Source organism: Acyrthosiphon pisum, chromosome X, assembly GCF_005508785.2.
Source record: "Acyrthosiphon pisum isolate AL4f chromosome X, pea_aphid_22Mar2018_4r6ur, whole genome shotgun sequence".
NCBI lineage: Eukaryota > Metazoa > Arthropoda > Insecta > Hemiptera > Aphididae > Acyrthosiphon > Acyrthosiphon pisum.
In genome coordinates, this window is record NC_042493.1 from 61,572,567 (window position 1) to 61,591,019 (window position 18,453).

General features: G+C 28.7%; 1 protein-coding gene across 1 annotated transcript in view; it reads left to right on the forward strand.

Moving 5' to 3' along the window:
• LOC100167576 (carbonic anhydrase-related protein 10) overlaps positions 1–18,453 on the forward strand; it is a 267,663-nt gene that overhangs the window by 198,684 nt on the left and 50,526 nt on the right. The window contains exons 5-6 of the mRNA XM_029487972.1: positions 1,962–2,153; positions 7,816–7,911. Coding sequence (XP_029343832.1) covers positions 1,962–2,153; positions 7,816–7,911 — 288 coding nt within the window. The remainder of the gene's footprint in view (positions 1–1,961; positions 2,154–7,815; positions 7,912–18,453) is intronic.

An 18,453-nucleotide genomic window follows, 5' to 3' on the forward strand; every position in this document is an offset into this window, starting at 1 on the left:
TGTGCTGTATGCAAACAATGTTACAGTACAATCCTATGATATTTGGTTGTAAATAATTAGAATATTAATTGATAGTTATTGATTCATGCTTAAAACTATAAAACAATACTTCAAGTTTCTTTAATCTGTATCGTACAGTACAGTGAATTTTAATTTTTTATTGACCTCCCTACATATATTTTTTTATATACTTACATATAATATAGATTTTTATTATAAACCAATAGTAAAAGTACTTACTGTAAATTGTACACAAAATAAAATACATATAATATTAATATCATTTTTAATTAAAAAAACGTATTAAACGTTAAATTGTAATTTATACACGACTCTAAAAAATAATTTGGGGACCCCCAGGTTGAAAAACACTGCGCCGTAATGGACAATAAATGGATGTTAGTTTTTTGTTGAAAAGTGTATTTCAGTAAATCTATCACCGACGAGCCCCTAGCACATTCTTAAGTCATTAACCCTAAATGATAATCCTGTTTTATCACCGATTTAATATACATGCTATTATTATTTTTTATAATGGCTACAATGTTACACTCAAAACATGTGGTTGATCAATGATAATTTTTTTTCACTTCATTAAATGCGTCGACGTGACCCCGAGTCCACCGAATTTAGGTATAGTTATTTATTTATTTATATAAAATCAACGGGCCAAAGCCCTTTAACAAAGAAAGAAAAACATTACATATGAATTGGCACAATATGAAAACTAATAGACAAGTGATAATAATTTAAGTAAAAATAGTAAAAAATACAGAGACAACATTTGAGTATATAAAACAAAAAACTATAAAATAAATACTTAGGCATTGTTGACTGATGATTTTGTTATAATTTAACTTTGCAGTTCAACAATTATTCTCATATATCTAATATTATATTCTACAACCACGGTGGTGTTAGAGATTCATCAATATTACACGTCATAATAAACCATTTCGTGTATACATTTTAACAAAGCTTTTTATGCTCATTTTTTGCAAATATTACTGCAATTACAGTTTATGACTCATTGCAAAAAAGTCCATTTAGCTTAAGTGACACTTTTGTAACTTTTCCGTATAAGCGGAAAAGTTTTCAAGGGTTCTATTTAGATATATATCCATATAAATATAAATAGTTATTAATTTGTTGACATTATAATTACAAAAATACCAAACAAACTTTAAATCTAGAAAAATAATGCATTTTATTTCATTGTATGAGACAATCAATCATTTAAAACCCTACCTATATCTCATAATTCATTCGATACGATACATTTCAAAATGATTTGACGTTAAGGACCAACATAGCACTGCATAGGTACTTATACCTACTGAAATGCTTTTAAATTTTTAGTACTTTGACATTTAAACAAAAAAAATATCGAATGGTAATATTTTTACAACCTAGTGATATGCAGACCATTTACGCAGTTTAATCGAAATTCAAAAAAAATGATCTCCAGCCTTCTCGATGTGGACTAATTTCGTTATACCCTGTGTCATAGGTATACCTAATGTGTGTTGTTGCGAGTTACGAAATATAAATATAATCTTTGCACCATCAGGTCGCAATAGTATTCTCGATAAATACTAATTGGTGATAAACTAATAAAAGTATTATGCGTCGTATTGTTCTATATAGTAGGTATGACATTCATATTGGCAAAATGTAATCAGCCTTTGACTATTTTGAGTGAATTTTTATTCATACCTACATATTTTTTCAACCTTTGTAATTATTAAGCGTGTTTCAATAGTTGTCCTGCAATTGATTACAATTTAAAAGCATTTCCATGCATTACTAGCGAATGAATAAATCAGGTTCTTTACATAAATTGACCGGTGTGCTTTACACTATCAAATATTGATTTTTATTAGTTAGATAGATTATATGGTTCCATATATTATCACGTGTTCTAAAACTATTATTTATCATATCATTTTTTATGTTTACAGGTGGACGGTATGATATGCAACACCGGTCACAGCGTTATGTTCTATCTAGAGAATGGAACTAAAAATCACATAAACATAACCGGAGGACCGCTGTCGTACAAATATCAGGTGTACGAGATACATATACACTACGGTCAGCAAGACGAAATGGGTTCCGAACACTCGATCAACGGTTATTCGTTTCCGGCAGAGGTATAGATAACGTTTAGAAAATTAGAAAATTAATCTAGATACGACTGATAAGTAAGCCTTGGATTTTGTAGCGAAATAAATCCATAAAATAGCATTTTAAGTAGCCAAAAAGTCGTTTATTAAATTCAATTCTAAAAAAACAAATTTAAATTACATATTCAATTAAATATTAAAAAAGAAATTACATATATAATATTTCCGTCAGTCATAAACACAATTTCACCGAATTCTCTTACCATTTTTTAAAATGTCAACTTTCAAGTATTGGCATCTTGAAGATTACGTTTTATAGAACACTATACCTCACTGATTATTATTTATTGATAAACTTAAGTATTTTAACGCGCTATAAAAATACGCAGAAATAATTCAGATCATTTTCCTTTTTCTTAAGTCGTAAATAAAACTTTAAATACGGTTATTCTGATAAAACTACAATTTTAGCATTATAACGATAGAGTATCAATATGTATTACTGTTTTTTCACTGCTTGTATAATTGCTAGCAATAGTCATATAGTCATAGTATAATATGCATAGAAATATGTTCAATTTTCATGAAAATTATCTATAAATTAAGAAAAAAGAACCTAATGGGATAAAAATCAAAATAAAGTTTACTTCATCAGAATCAGAACGACTCAAAACGTATTTATATAACATAAGAATTATGTTTTTACCACACTCCAATCAAAAAAAAGCATTTACTTCAAAAAACGAGCCTTATTGATAAATGAAAACACTTATACCTATATTATACAATAATAAATAGCTTTAAACGTTGACACTCGTATATTTATATATGTTTGCAGTCCTGTAAAGAATACTTTTAAAAAGTACTTGAGTAAATACTAAAATACATTTTTTTTAAAGTATTTAAGATACTACTCAAATACTTTTGGTTTTTAAAGTGGGTTTCTAATCATCGTAATATAAACACATAGGTAGTAGGTAATCTAATAGTTATCTAATAGTTTTAAAGGGAATATGGTTATTCAAAATTCAATAACTTTTTTTAGAAATCTGGTTTTCACAAGCCTCTGGGCTTCGGCTAACACAGACATACAGAATATTAAATAAAACTATTATTCTATTATTGTAGTTGACAAAAATATTTTTCCAACCAATTATTTCGAATAAAAATAAAATGTTCGAAATAAAAAACCAAAGTATTCAATACCAAAAAGTATTTAATACAAAAAAAAGTATTAAAATACCATTCAAAATACTTCATGCTGGAAGTATTTAAAAAGTTATCCAATACTTTTACTCAAATACTTTTACTTAAATACTTTACAGGACTGTATGTTTGTTTAAACACGATTATCCATCGGTGTTTATAGCGAGAATGATCAACATTATACTAGGAAACAACTATAGTAGAACACACCTAATAAAATATATTTACAGAACATGAAAATGAAAAGCTAGCTTAGAAAAATAATCAATTCCTCATTGGAAAAAATTTGTATAATATGATATTAAAATTTAAAATCTTGTCACAAAAATTATAAAATTGGTATAAATGTAGACAAAAAAAAAATACATTAAAATATTTTACCAGAAACACATACACTAAAGTCAGCAGGACGAAATCGGCTTCGAACATTCGATCAACGGTTATTCGTTTCCGGCAGAGGTATAATCAACATTAAATTTACGAGCACGTTTTCGCGTTTATCTACCATGATGGCAATCACACCATATTTGGTTAGCCATACTCGTTAAAAAATCTATATTTACCATGTAGCATTCCGTCAGAATTCATCACACGGTCTCTGACCATCGATTTGGGTCTCACACATAATAATATTATTCATTAACGTACACAAAATTGTTGAGTTTTAAACTGCAGTTTTTATAAATCCTCAGTGGATGAGCGACCAATATATATTGATCTTAAAACGATTTTTATCAATTTTGTATTTATTAATATTACTTTGTGAGTTTATTATTTTTGTTTGTGTACACATTTTTATGAGAGAAATATGCTTGGTTCAACAACATATAAGGGTAGTTTCCGGTAGAAAATTGGATGTAGTCGGTACATCGATAGAGACAGGAGTATAATTTTTTAGTACTTTTCATATTAGTTGGGAAAAATATGAAAGGAAAGCGTTACACTTGTAAGTGATTTTGACGCTTCATAGTGGCTGAACGGAGCGATGATTTTTTTGGTTGATTATAAAAAAATAATACATATTATAATATAAATTAATAGGTATTATAAAAGCTAAAAAAAATATCAATAATTTTACCGAATTGTGTTTTAATATAATAACATGAAAATTAATTCAGTATACATTTTGTAAGAGGTAAACATTTTTGAATGATCCACAAATTGACGATCAAAGACTTTTTAGTGTAATATTAATATGTCCCTATTGAATCGTAAATTTTAATTTTTTAAAAGCATCGCCGATGAAACACAGTGATTCACTTTCCCGGGTATGGGGAAATGAAAGCGTGCTGTTCAAAAACAAAATACATTTCATAGGTTAACCTAACTTAACCTAACCTGACCTACATAGGTGCTATAAATTGTTACATTCAGCATTTATACGGTATAACAAAAAGATGTCACAAATTAAATAACTTTTGTTCCAATAGTAATAATATTGATATTAATTTAACATTTAATTTTTTTTTTATATATTATAATAAAATTTATTGAATTTTGCACTACACGTATAATCTTTTTTTTTTTGAAGAATCTAAATGAATGTCAAAGAATTACCAATTTTTAAATTAAGTTTAAAGAAATATTTTAAGTGTAGAATATTTGCTTAAGTCATTTAGATTATTTTTTTATGATTTTTGAAAATATCAAAATTATTTTAATTACCTAAAACTCGTTAATTTGAAAAGTTATAACTTTTTTTAAAAATATTTAGATTTTTAGATTTTAATAAGTGTCTACCTATAAATAAAAATTCTCATAAAATATTTTTCAAAAGTTAATACTTTTTGTTTTTCAATTTTTTTTTAATGGTTGGATCAACTTGACTTAACAAAAATAATGAGATTTCAAAAAAATGTGAAAAATAAACAACATGCCTCAAATAAATATTTTCATAATCAAAGTTTTTCTATAAATTAGTTTATTTTCAGTAAATTAAAAATGTTATACTATACGTGTAACGAAAGCGGTTATAAATGATATTATAAGAAATAAAATATTAATTTATTATGGAACAAAATTCATTTCATTTGGTCAGGTATTTTTGTTATGATCTGTATAAGCGTGTATAATATAGGTACAATGTATACACGCTAACAGGATAATTAGATTTATATTTCAAATACGCTTTACGATATATAATATTATAACATTATGTTTACACTGAGGCTGTAATACCAACACGCTGGCTGAAAATCTGATGGTACTTATAAGTGTTATAAAACTCTTTGCTCAAAGCAGCCAATAAATTATAACTACCTACGCTATCAAATAACAAATGTTGCTCACCATTCAACTTATCAGACATTCGACGTTCGTTTTTCGTTTAAAACATTTAATTCAAGTAGGTAGGTAACTATTCTATTGATTTGACGTGAACGTGACATGTATTGTATATATTCATGTTTGAAACATGTAATGTATTATCATGGTGGCAGTGTTGTAAAAATATAAGCAGTAATGCAATTAAATAATAATATTATGACAGATAGTTTATTTAAATTTGATCTAGATATAAATTAAATGAATTTTCAAATATTTATCTGGGTAGTATATAAAATATAACCAAATTAATCTAGATAAAATATATGAGTTCAAATATGACAATCGTAAAATTACGTGTTTTATAAAATAAATACGACTATCATTCGGTGTTTACAACGAGAACGAAAAATATTATATCATAACGTAACTATTGTAAAACAAACGCAATGAATAATATACATAAAACAACTAATAGAACACAAAAATGAAATCGAATAATAAAGCTATAGCTTATAAAAATGAAAAACACCTCCTGTCCACCTCAAAAAAATTTATAATAATATAATTATAAATTTTGTCACAACAATTATCTTGAGTACATAATACTATGATAAGATAAAGATTGTTAGCCAGATAATGCACAAAACTGCATAGTAAGAAATTTATCAAGTCCGTTGTGGTAATCGTACAACGATAATATTACACGCCACACGTTTTTCCTTCGAAAGTCAATCCACGAGATTCCACGTGACTTCCAACACGTAACAACGTTCCAACATCTTTAAATGAAAAACTGTATAATATAGAGATGACCCTTTTTTCTATCTAGAATATTGAGATTGTGGAATCTGCATTTGCCGATTTGGAAACAAAATCCTCTCTCCGCTGACTGAAATCACATCATATTATAATACCACCAATATCAAGTTTCAAAAACATGATGTGGGTAGGTACAATACAATATTAAAACATCAACGTATAGGTAACCATAATGTTTGTAATATTATCGTCACCGCACTATACAATTTTGATTATTTTATCAATTTTCGAGCTGCGCATTAACCAAATATTTGAATCCTGTCGGAAATTAAAATTTGAAAAAAATTCATTTTTAATTACAAATTGAAGATATACGCGTATATTCAATATTATTATCATATAAAAAGACATAATAATGTTTGATTGAGTTAATTTTGATTTATGTATAATAATTAATAACAATACAGTTGTATCCCGGTGTTCGAGTAATGATCGTTCAACTATCGTTTTAGATTTAGTGGTCAGTGACACAGTGACAGTTGATTAGTAACGTCATATTAATTTAAGGTACTCCGGTGACAAATATAACAACTATAACAACAATTTAATTGAGATTATGACGTACCTATTTTAGATAATATTATACCATCGATAAAATGTGATTTTGTATTTTAAAATATTAATACAATTCTAACAGACCATTCGTGTCAACAGCAGTCTTATACGGTAGAGGCGAATTAGTGACCGCATACTATTAATTTAAGGTACTCAATTATAACAACTACAATAATAAATACACTAAAGTTATGACGTACTCTCATCTTATTTACCTGTACCATATTATCACCGAAATGTTATTTTTAACGCCACATCGACCGGATTTCCGTGGTACGAAAATATCCCAACGTTAGACTTGGGAATCGAAACGACCATCATAACATCATATCATTACTATAATTGTACTTTTATAATCCGTCTGGTCTGCGACGATTCCACACCTTCGTGACTTCCAAGTTGCAATCTCACCAATTTCTTTCACGACAAACGCGTGTTTTGTGCTTAACTCGGTCGTAAACGTCGCAAAGCCCGCGATCGTGTGCTTTTCAGCTCGAGCTCAAAGCGTTGTACATATATACATAGAGCGGGGTGGTTCCTGAACTTTTTTTTTTAATTTCACGGCACGCGAAAACCGTTCGTGAAAATTTTCGGCGCGAAGAAAACTTTCGTGATTTATTTAATACTTTTTGATAGGACACTAAATTGGGCGCGGTATAATAAAGTTTAACGATTCGAAGAACGGTGGTATTGGAATCGATTCCGTCCGTCGTCGACGCAATGTTATTGTTATAGCCATTGCCATTCTTATATAACATAATATTATACATTGTACGATATAATAATATTATTATCGCGATCGTATATTTTGTACAAATATTATTTCAATTTTTTTTTCTTGCAGCTTCAGATATTCAGTTTCAACTCGCAGCTGTTTGCCAACTACTCGGACGCGGTACAGAGATCGCATGGAATCGTCGTACTTTCGTTACTATTACAGGTACTGCAGTGACTATAAATATTATTATTATTATTATTATTATTGATATACAATATTATTTATATCAATATTATTATTATTATTATTGTAATCATATATTATGACAAGAGTTTACCGTGTGGTATATATTCATCGGACGACATTATAATATTATACTGATTACGACAATATTGCATCAGCAAAATTCGTATAGTCAAAGGTGGGCTAATTAACTAATACTAACCAGTTGAGAATTTTAAGTAAAGTTAATATATATTTTCTTAAATAACATTTTAAAATATCGGTAATTGGCAGAATGTATCTTTCAAGATACAATTTATTTCTTTGAAATTTCAAGTCCAAACATTTATTTGATAACTTATTTGATTTCAGCCTAAATATATCTACTTTAAAATTAATATAATTGTAATAGTTTGCTATTAGTTAAGGGTTAACTATATTAATTTAGTTTTCTAATGAACTAAAGAACTTGAAATAACATAGCTTTATGTAGTTGATTCAAAACGAATCCATCGAGTTGAAATTAAAAATGTTTTCCAAATGTTTGGTTTTTATGGATCATCAGTTATACTGTACTTACCCATACACGGTTTTAAATAACAGATAGTCTCATACTATAATATATAGACGGTAATAATATAATTATAATATTTTTTTTTATGCTTCGCTTGATAAGAGATCGTGTTTGGCTAACGATCGTGTGCATGGTTACCTTGACTTAACTATCTACTTAACTCGAGTTAATTATTTTCATTAACTCGCCCGCCTTTGCGCATTATGTAATCGAATCGGTCACGAAAAATAAAGCCAACAGCGAAACGCGTATACTTTATCATATCATAATAAATTATTATAATATTCATCACGCGCATCCGCGACGGCGGAATAATGTTTTGCAGTTTGTCATGTTGTAACAATAAACGGTGAAAAATCGCTCGGCCCGGCCGTTTGGATGCTTTTATTACTATTATCATATTATTATTAAATCGTACGATTCTGTTAGCGAAGAGCTGAACTTTGCAATATTGTCGTATCGAGGCGAGAAGTAGTCGTTAAACCGCAAACAAGAATTTATGAACTCGTTGGAGAACTGTTTATTGTTGGAAAATATTAATAATTGTTTAGACCGCCGTAGAAATTCGGAAAACATATTTTCTTTGAAAAGTATTTAGGTACTAAAAAATGTATTCGTTTGGAAATCCAACCGTTGAAAAATATAATTTTGGAATCGCATATCTAAAGAGTTATTTGGAAACGTATTTTGTTGGAAAATTTCTTAATCCAATAATATGCATTGCCGACGAAACATTTTCGACGAACAAAAGTTTCTGAGCAAATGCGATTTCGAAAAAATATTGTTTACTATAGGTATCTATCACAGTTCCAACAACAAATTATGTTTCAAATAGAACATTATCCATAAAATTACGTTTCAACAATAATCTATTTTTAATTGATTACGAGTCCAATGTAATATTTAACAACTTACTTATGTCGATTTAGGATAATATTTTGTTGGCAAAGTAATTGCTCCAAAACTTAATTCGTTAAAAAACATTTATTTAAAACTACTGAGCTAAAAAAGTATTTGTTTTAATGAACTTGTTTAGAATATTTTCGATAAAATTACATTTATGAAAAGAATTCGTTGGTGGCATCATATTATACTACAAATTGAATACGATTCAATCAAAATTCAGTTACCACAGTATATGTTTCCAACAGATTTCCGCATTAATACGGATCTAAACGAACACAAATTGTACAACTTACTTTTGCCCATCGTAAGAGATCCGTACGCCCGAGATTGGATAAATTTGGGTGTATATTTTGTTGGAAAATAATTTGTCAAAAAGTGGTATTTTGGAAAACATTATCATTTGAAAAGTATTCACACTCAAATATACATATGCGTTCGAAAATATCATTTTGGATTCGATTTTCTCGGAATAGTATTAACACAGAATTTCAGACATAAATATTTTGGGAAAATGATGTAATCAAATTATATGCATAGCCGACAAAATCATTTTCCACCAAAAAAGTTCTCTTTCCGAAAAATAATATTGTTTACTATAATATGTCTAAATTACAGCCACAACAACGAATTATGTTATAATGTAATGTATGTTTGTCTTTAAAAATACGGATTCAAATAAATATTTTTACAAAAATAAACTGATCAAACAATTTTGGAAAATTAATCGTTTGGATCAATATTTTTGTAGAAAATATCTAATCGGAAACACGACATACTATTTAAACTGTATTTTTAATGAATCGTATTACTTTGGAATCGTAATAAATTTGTAGTATAATATTGGTGGCATCATATTATACGAATTTTTCGCATAAATGAAATTTTATGGAAAATATTCTAGACGATATTTATTAGAACAAATACTTTTTTAATTCAGTAGGTAGTTTTAAACAAATTCTATTTAACGAATTAAGTTTTGGGGCAATTACTTTACCAACAAAATATTATCCTAAATCGACATAAGTAAGTTGACAATAAATACAATTAGTAATGTTAAATGTTTTAAAAATTGTCACGTTCTGGCCTACATTCCTATTTTCCAACAAAATGAAGCCACATGATAAATCTTTGAGCACGTTGCATTGATATTATGCTTTCGTTGATTAGAAACCTTTCGTCGGGATCAGGACGATCAAAACATGTTGTAAATCCTTGAGTGTGTCAGAGACCGTGACATTTATCTGAAATGTGACACCACGGTGGTAAATTTTGATTGAAATAATTGTAATAATCGGTTTTTTTTTCAACAGAGTACTAATTTTGACGTCAAACACAATGTGATTATCGGGGTGGAAAATGAAAATGTTCTGTGTAGGAACAATTAAAATAATACAGTATTATACTATTGTTATAGTGCATTTGGGAATTTGGGATTGTGAATACATAGACTATAGAATTGGTAAACTGTTTTCGTTCTCAAAAGCATAATACCCAAATACATGTTATATTAAATATAGTAGAGAAATTACTTTAATGCACTAACAAATCATCAAATATGCTCTTAAAAAATATGCACGTATAAATACTAAATTGTGATAAATATGGGCTAAATAAAAAAAAAATTCAACTAAATAACTATTTATCGCTATAATTATCTGTAATGTTAAACATAAATAGATAATAGATATTAATATATTTAATTATATCAATAATAGACATGAAAATTGAAAAAAAATCAATCAGTAAATAAGTTAATTAATTAATTACCTCGATGAGAATATGACGATACACATATCGATCAATATATAAAAATATATACCATGTTATAATATACACGCATAATAATTATGTAAATATTTCCTATAATATATTATTGCTATAATTTACTCTGAGTAATATGTTATAGAATTAACCTGAAATAAAAAAATTAACAGTATTTTTTTCAAAAAATATTTTATAAATTCGTTCGCGATTCATTATAATTCTATTGTTTATTCATGTGTAAAGATTTCCTGAATTCTGTCGAAACTTTTTATTCCCAATTATTTGCAATATGCGTACAATAAAATATGGTTTAAACCAGGGATGGCACCTTGATGATTTTTACGGTTTCGATTTCGGTCCTTAAAAAATGAAAAATTCACTAACTATTTCGGTTATATACTTTTGTAAAAAAATCTGGTATGTTTTATTAATGATAATGTTTTATATATTTTAGTGTGTTCATCATTGATATTTGAAATTGTGACCGTTAAAAATATTAAATAGTATACAGTTAGTGATTAATAATCACCGATTATATACTACCACCAGTGCCGTTTTTCACGGATCTAATTCGAATTCACAGGACCGATCTATGAGTATAAATATTTTATATAATATATTATAATATGATCATATTGTACTCAGTAATTTCAATAATTATCATTACAATATAATATTATATTCCATCGATCATGGTGTGGAGAGTATAATTGCACTAAATCGCATTCTATGTGCCAGGCATATGATATCACGTCCCGCGATATATAAAGATAAGCGTAAAAGTGTATAGGCGCAATAGTGTTTGAGATTTGAGGAGGCAGATTAATCTTTTATTTAAAATATATAAACATTAATGTATTATTCATATAATATTTGAATGTGGTGTAAAATCTTTAGGATTTTTGTGGGGCATATACAACGATTAGGGAAGGCTTAGCCGTCCACCCCCCCCCCCCCCACACTCGATATTTCAGTTAAGTTTATTTGTCATTGATATTTTGTAATTTTAACCGTTATGAGCTACCCTTACAGCCCGTACTTATTACATATTATAAATAAAATAATATTTAGTGTCATCTTTCTCGGATCCTACAATGATAATATAAGTATTACATATTATAAGATTATAATATACTCAACTCGTTAAATTATATATGATTACTACGTTCTATTATTATGTTCTACCGATCATCGCTGTCCAGATCGTATAATTTCTCGTCGTCGCAATTGGTTGGCCATGCGTACGATTCACTTCTCCGAGATATTATATAATATAATATAAATATGTAAAAGTTTAGAAAATAATATATTATGTACTATACTAGTGTACCTAAAGCTATAGAATTAGGTGTTATAACATGGATTGTGCGTTTTCGATTTCACGTGTACCTGCGGGTGACGGGATATATCGGACGGCAACGACGACGACGACGGCGGCGGCGGCGACGAGGATGAGGAGAAGGGTTATCTGCTTGGCGGATGGGAGGAGGGACTGTGCTCCGGGCGGCAAATTTGCACGGACGGGACACGTTAAAACCGCCGAACCGGAAATAACGCTTTAAATCGTCGGGCCCTTCCGCGCCGCCGACCAACGCCGCCCTCCTGCATATAACCACTTCCGGCTCGCCATCGGTCGATTTTATTTGACCGAAAAATAAAATTACATAAATAAATATATCGACTAACTAACGCGACGTCCGATACCGTATTATATTTGGTATTATTATCATTATGTCACGGTCGGAATCGATTATCTTTTGGGATGTACGTTTTTGAAACCCGACACACTATATTAAAAATCTGATGGTGCAGTGCATAGACACTGCACCTCGACGCGATCACATTATATTATGGTTTGACGAAATTACGATTTAAATGACTTTTACGCAGTCCCCATATCCGATGCATTACGATAAATCGTCGTAGCTGTCAATATGAACACCGCAAGCATACTCGTTTTGTTAAACTTACCACTCGGCAACCTTTATGATTTAAAAAAAAAAAAAAAGGTAGTCAAGTGGAAACCGCTCTGGTCTGGTGGGTCCTGTAATGGATTTATTAAATTTGAATTTTGAATTTTGAATTCAATGATATATATTATTATATCCTTGTATACGAAAAAGATTCTGAAGTAAGTTGTTCTAAGTTATTTTGGTAACCAAATGGTTACTAAACAATTTATTATTTTAATAACAATATTAAAATTTTAACAAAATGTCTTTTTTTATCCCAATTATTTTAAAAAGTACTGAAAATTTTCAATTTTGACCTTTAAAAGAGAAAAAATGGATCCAATTTTCTACCAGAAACCTCCAACAAATTTTATGATCAGAGTATATTCTTTTCTACTATAAAAAGTGTTTCTAAACAAAACACACACACATTATTGTAAAATCATTTCGTTGTAGTTGACGGCATAAATCATAACATTATTGTTCTGAAAACTGTATAAATATAACCCGTCCAGTTCATCCTGGCACTCGACAACCATTACGATTTTTATGTCTATATAATATATCGTCTTTGATTAGCCTTGTCCCGATATAATTAAGCAAAAGACACTGCTGCAGACAGTGGTCTGCTATCAATATATTATAGTTTTCCCCATGTAAATTGTATATTACTTGTTGTTTCAGCATTACAATTGTAATTTAATAATCGAAATGCGCGTATTGTACCAATCATCTCAATCGCTCTGTATTTTTAATCAAAATATTAAATTTCAAATTCGAGAAGGTAGGTACGTGTCAGTGTATTCAAAAAATGTCATTACATTATGAATTACATTATATTTTAGCGTAGTTGATATAATATGATACTTCCGTATAGTATTTACGTACAAAAAAGTAAATGCGACTCAATATCAATACACTTGTTTTAAGTTATTTATACCACGATTCGATAAAATAATATTACATCAATTATTGAACTGATATTCAATAGATTTCCACATTGCACCTCCTATATAAATCAGAATCCGAAAAAAAATGACACGGCCAGGAAGGTGTTTTGGTTGTTATCCTCCCCCACCCATTAATCGTATTCATGCAAAAAATATGTGTATTATATGCTTCAGGCTTTTATAAAATATTTAAATATGTTGTCAGAATATGTTGGTCCTATAAATAGTTCTATTTAATTTTTGGTATCAAATAAATATGAAGATTTATGACTATAAAATAAAGTGTGTGTGTGTGTGTGTGTGTGTGTGTGTGTGTGTGTATAAATCCCCCCCACGAGTTATGTTTAAATACAATATTAAAACGCTTCTCTTAAAAAAGAAACTTGACTACGGCCTACGGCCTACGGGACAGATGCAAGGTAGGTATAAGTACTCTTTAAGCTGTCTGTTGTGGCCCATCAAGTACTGACTGAGTATAATGTAATTAACTCCCGTGGCTCTAATATTTATCAAAGATAATACAAAACAGGGACTGGAACCAAACCTAAAAAAACTTGTTCTATAACCAGAACCTTTATTAAGAACCAGAACCGGAACCGAAACCTATTTTTTAATAAATCAAGTACTGGAACCGAACCGGAATTCTTAAACTAAATAGGTTCTTTTAGGTTCAAAAATAAAATATTTTTATTCATCATAATTTAATGGTTTTGTATAAAAACTATGTATGATTATATGAGTTTTCTAATATTTCTCATACTATTAATTTATTAAGCCCACATTCGGGATATGTATTTAAAATTATTATACTTTTCGGTATCTAAATTATCTGGAACCGTTATCGAAATTATTTGGAACAAATACCTTTATTTTTTTTTATCAAAAACCATAACCGAACCGGAACAGTTATTTCATTTTTGGAGAACCAGTATCGGTTCCGATACCAATAAATTCAAAAAGTTCCAGTCCCTGAAACAAACTCAAATTTCAAGGTTAGATTTGTAACTGAACCTTTAGAGAAAAATACGTATTTTCAAATTCTGATTAGATATACAATAATAATTGTTTTATTATTGCAGTTAATCAATATCGTTTTATGAACGCTTTTAATCTGACAACGTTGTATTTTTACAAAAATCCCATATTAAATATATAGTATTTTTTTTTTTTTAAATGAACACTTCATTTATTATTTTACGACGAGTAAAAAAAATAAATCAAAATTCAATAGTGATGTGCGTGTGCGATAATCATTTTCAGAGTAGCAAAAAACGTTATCTTGATTCTTGACTAGGTATTAGTTTATAAGAACTTTTTAATACTTATTGATAAAAACTAAAGTGTTTTACGTATTTTTACAGGGATCATATTATTATTTATGGGTACTTTAAATTAATACATGATGTTTTGTAATCATACTCGTCCATTAAAAATCGAACATACCTTGTTATTAAAAAATATGAATGCGTTAGTCATAGCAAAAAATGCTATCTCGATACTTGACTTCTAGTTTATAAGAACTTTTTAGTTACTTGTTGATAAAAACTAATGAATGTTAAGTATTTTAAGTATTTTTACAGGTATTACATGGGTATCTACTTTGGATAAATACACGATGATTTGTAATCCTATCCATCCATCGAACGGACCGCATGTTATTACAAAATATGAATGCGTTGACTGAAGTTTTAAGTACGTGTTGGTACCTATACGTCCTATAAGGAACTTGCAGGCTACCATAATAGTGGTATTGTATTGTGAACTGCTCAGTGGAAATGACAATGTTATATAGCCCATTAAGCACGGCAATTATTTAATTTATAGCTTTAAGTTCTGAGCACTTGAGACACCGAATTTCCCATGATGTATATGCTGCCACACGAGTATGGTATGACGTCGAAGCTGAAAGTTTTAACAGAATTGCGTTTGTATGTGCAGTGTTTAATATATAATATGTATATTATGTTTGTGTGGATTTAAAAGGATAATAATATTTCAACTTTGAAGTTATTAATTTTGTAGAAACAATGTTTTACAAACACATTAAGTTTTTAAGTTTCAGAACTTAAGAACGAAATTATTTATAAAGTTAAATCTAAAATCAACAATAAGCTTAATGCACATTATGCGAGTGCTCATCTGTATACTATGCGAGTTTATTAATTCAACAGATACGTTTTCCATAACTATATATATATTATTAGCCGACGAAGGAAAAAATAGCGAAATATTACGTTGCTAGAATTAATTCAATTTGAAAGAAAAAAAAAAAACAACTTGTTGTGAACGATAAAACAGACCATTTAGTATTTCACATGTTTCCATTTATAAGTTTCTTAATGGGCCAATCTATTGTTTCTTAACAACGACAGTATATTAGGTATATCTCTATATAAAACAAAATGTTATACTTAGGTACTATAAGTTATAAATAATTCCAATGAAATATAGCCTGCACAAAATATGTGTTCCAATTTAGGACCTATACAAATATGTATTTATGAATAGTACCTATAGTTTGTATACATCAAGGGTGGCCAATTTTTTTTTTATCAGGTTCTAATTTTAATATATTTTCACTTTAAGGATCAACTCACGTAAAAAAAATTATTTTTAAGTCTATATAACTAACATGATACGCATCATTGCCTAATTATTGGTCACTGTTCAGTTGATAATAATCTGGGGAAAGTCACTGATTGTTAAACGAAGACTCAGTTCTAAATAATTATCAAAAAGTGTGGATATCATTATTCAGCTTTTATAAGTTTCATGTAACAGTAAAGTCGTATAGGAACCCAAACCAAAACCGTTTGTATAAATAGCTTTTAATTGCTCAAAATATTTTTAAAATTACACTATGTGCAATAAAATATTACAATAAATAATAATAAACGTAGTGGTGAAAATGTTGAAGTTCCTTAATATAGCTTTAATTATGACAAAATACCTATCCGTTATTTTTTGTTCAAATGTATATTTTTATCACAACATAACTTTCAATAAAAAAAAGCTGTCTATATAATTCAGAATTTCTAAATATCTTTAAAAAAAACTTAAGAGGAAAAAACAGTCAAATTTTAAACGTTGTATTAAATGTTCAAGATGTTTAACTGTTAGTAAATTTTTAATCGACATTTATAGAAAAGAAAAATCATAAACTATTATAGCTTAAAAAGAGTCAAAAGTTACTGTTTACATTAAAATGAAATTCTTATAAAAACATTCAGTGATATCTATGGTTATTAATTTCAGAAATATGTATAACCAATTAATAACAAAATAAAAATTGTCATAAACTGATTATAGTGTTTATAGCTAAAATTACAATTTTTCCCAATTTTTATTTATCCATTGTCTAAGAAATTTACTTTTAAACTACCCCCTCCCCTCACGACTAAATAATGATTTGGCAGTCATGTGACGGACGATTTGATATTTCATGAGTTATTCACGTTTACGTAAAATATTTTATATCGGAACAAATCGTGACCCCTCCCCCTCCCCCGAAGGGCACACAAATAATACTATTTGTTTTGCATTAATTCGTTGTCGATAATAACTGCTGTTCCCATCCCTATATAATAATATTGTATGGTATTGTTGTACTGGGGTACGTGAAATGAACGTATTTTATAATGCGCAGGTAAAATATTGTGTAAGAACAATAGAAAAGTATAATCTGAATGCCTACCCTACCTATTGAAATTAAACGTTATGAAATTAATTCACGCAGCGCGCTTGTGTGTGTGTGTGTGTGTGTATGTGTCAGAACAACAACAATAAAACAGCGTTGTGCGATCAATATAAAAGTTAATTCAAACGAACATGTTATTCATTTATTTTTTTCGTTGTTATTTTTATAGTGTGTAAAAAATACAAAAATATAGTATTACGATTGGTCGTTGAAACTAATAAAATAATTAACAGTACGAAAAAACACGGCCGGGTGTGGTCGAATATTTTTGCGGTTCACTCTGCAGCTCGTTCCGGCTATATAGTGTTACGCGGTTTGTATTATTCACGCAATAGATTTGAGAGCAATGACAAATAATTATTATTACAATTAGTATCGTCAAATTCGACGGAAAATGACTGTTGGCGTAGTTTGGCCACGTAATAATATTGTAATGGGACTTTTTCAAAAAACATTTCGAGAGGAGTCTTAAAGTGTACATTTTTTTTGAAAACATATTTTTTTTATCATCTGAATGCGACGGGAAAAATGAAGGCACGAAAAATAGATTCGTCTTATCAAAATGGATATAAACAAAAAATTATAACAATAAGACTATGGAATAATTATTAAAATAGATTAGTGTTAACATAATAAAGATCATATTCTCATATAATGTGTTTAGCTTTCCTTAATAAGTCGTAAAATAGGTTTTCTTAT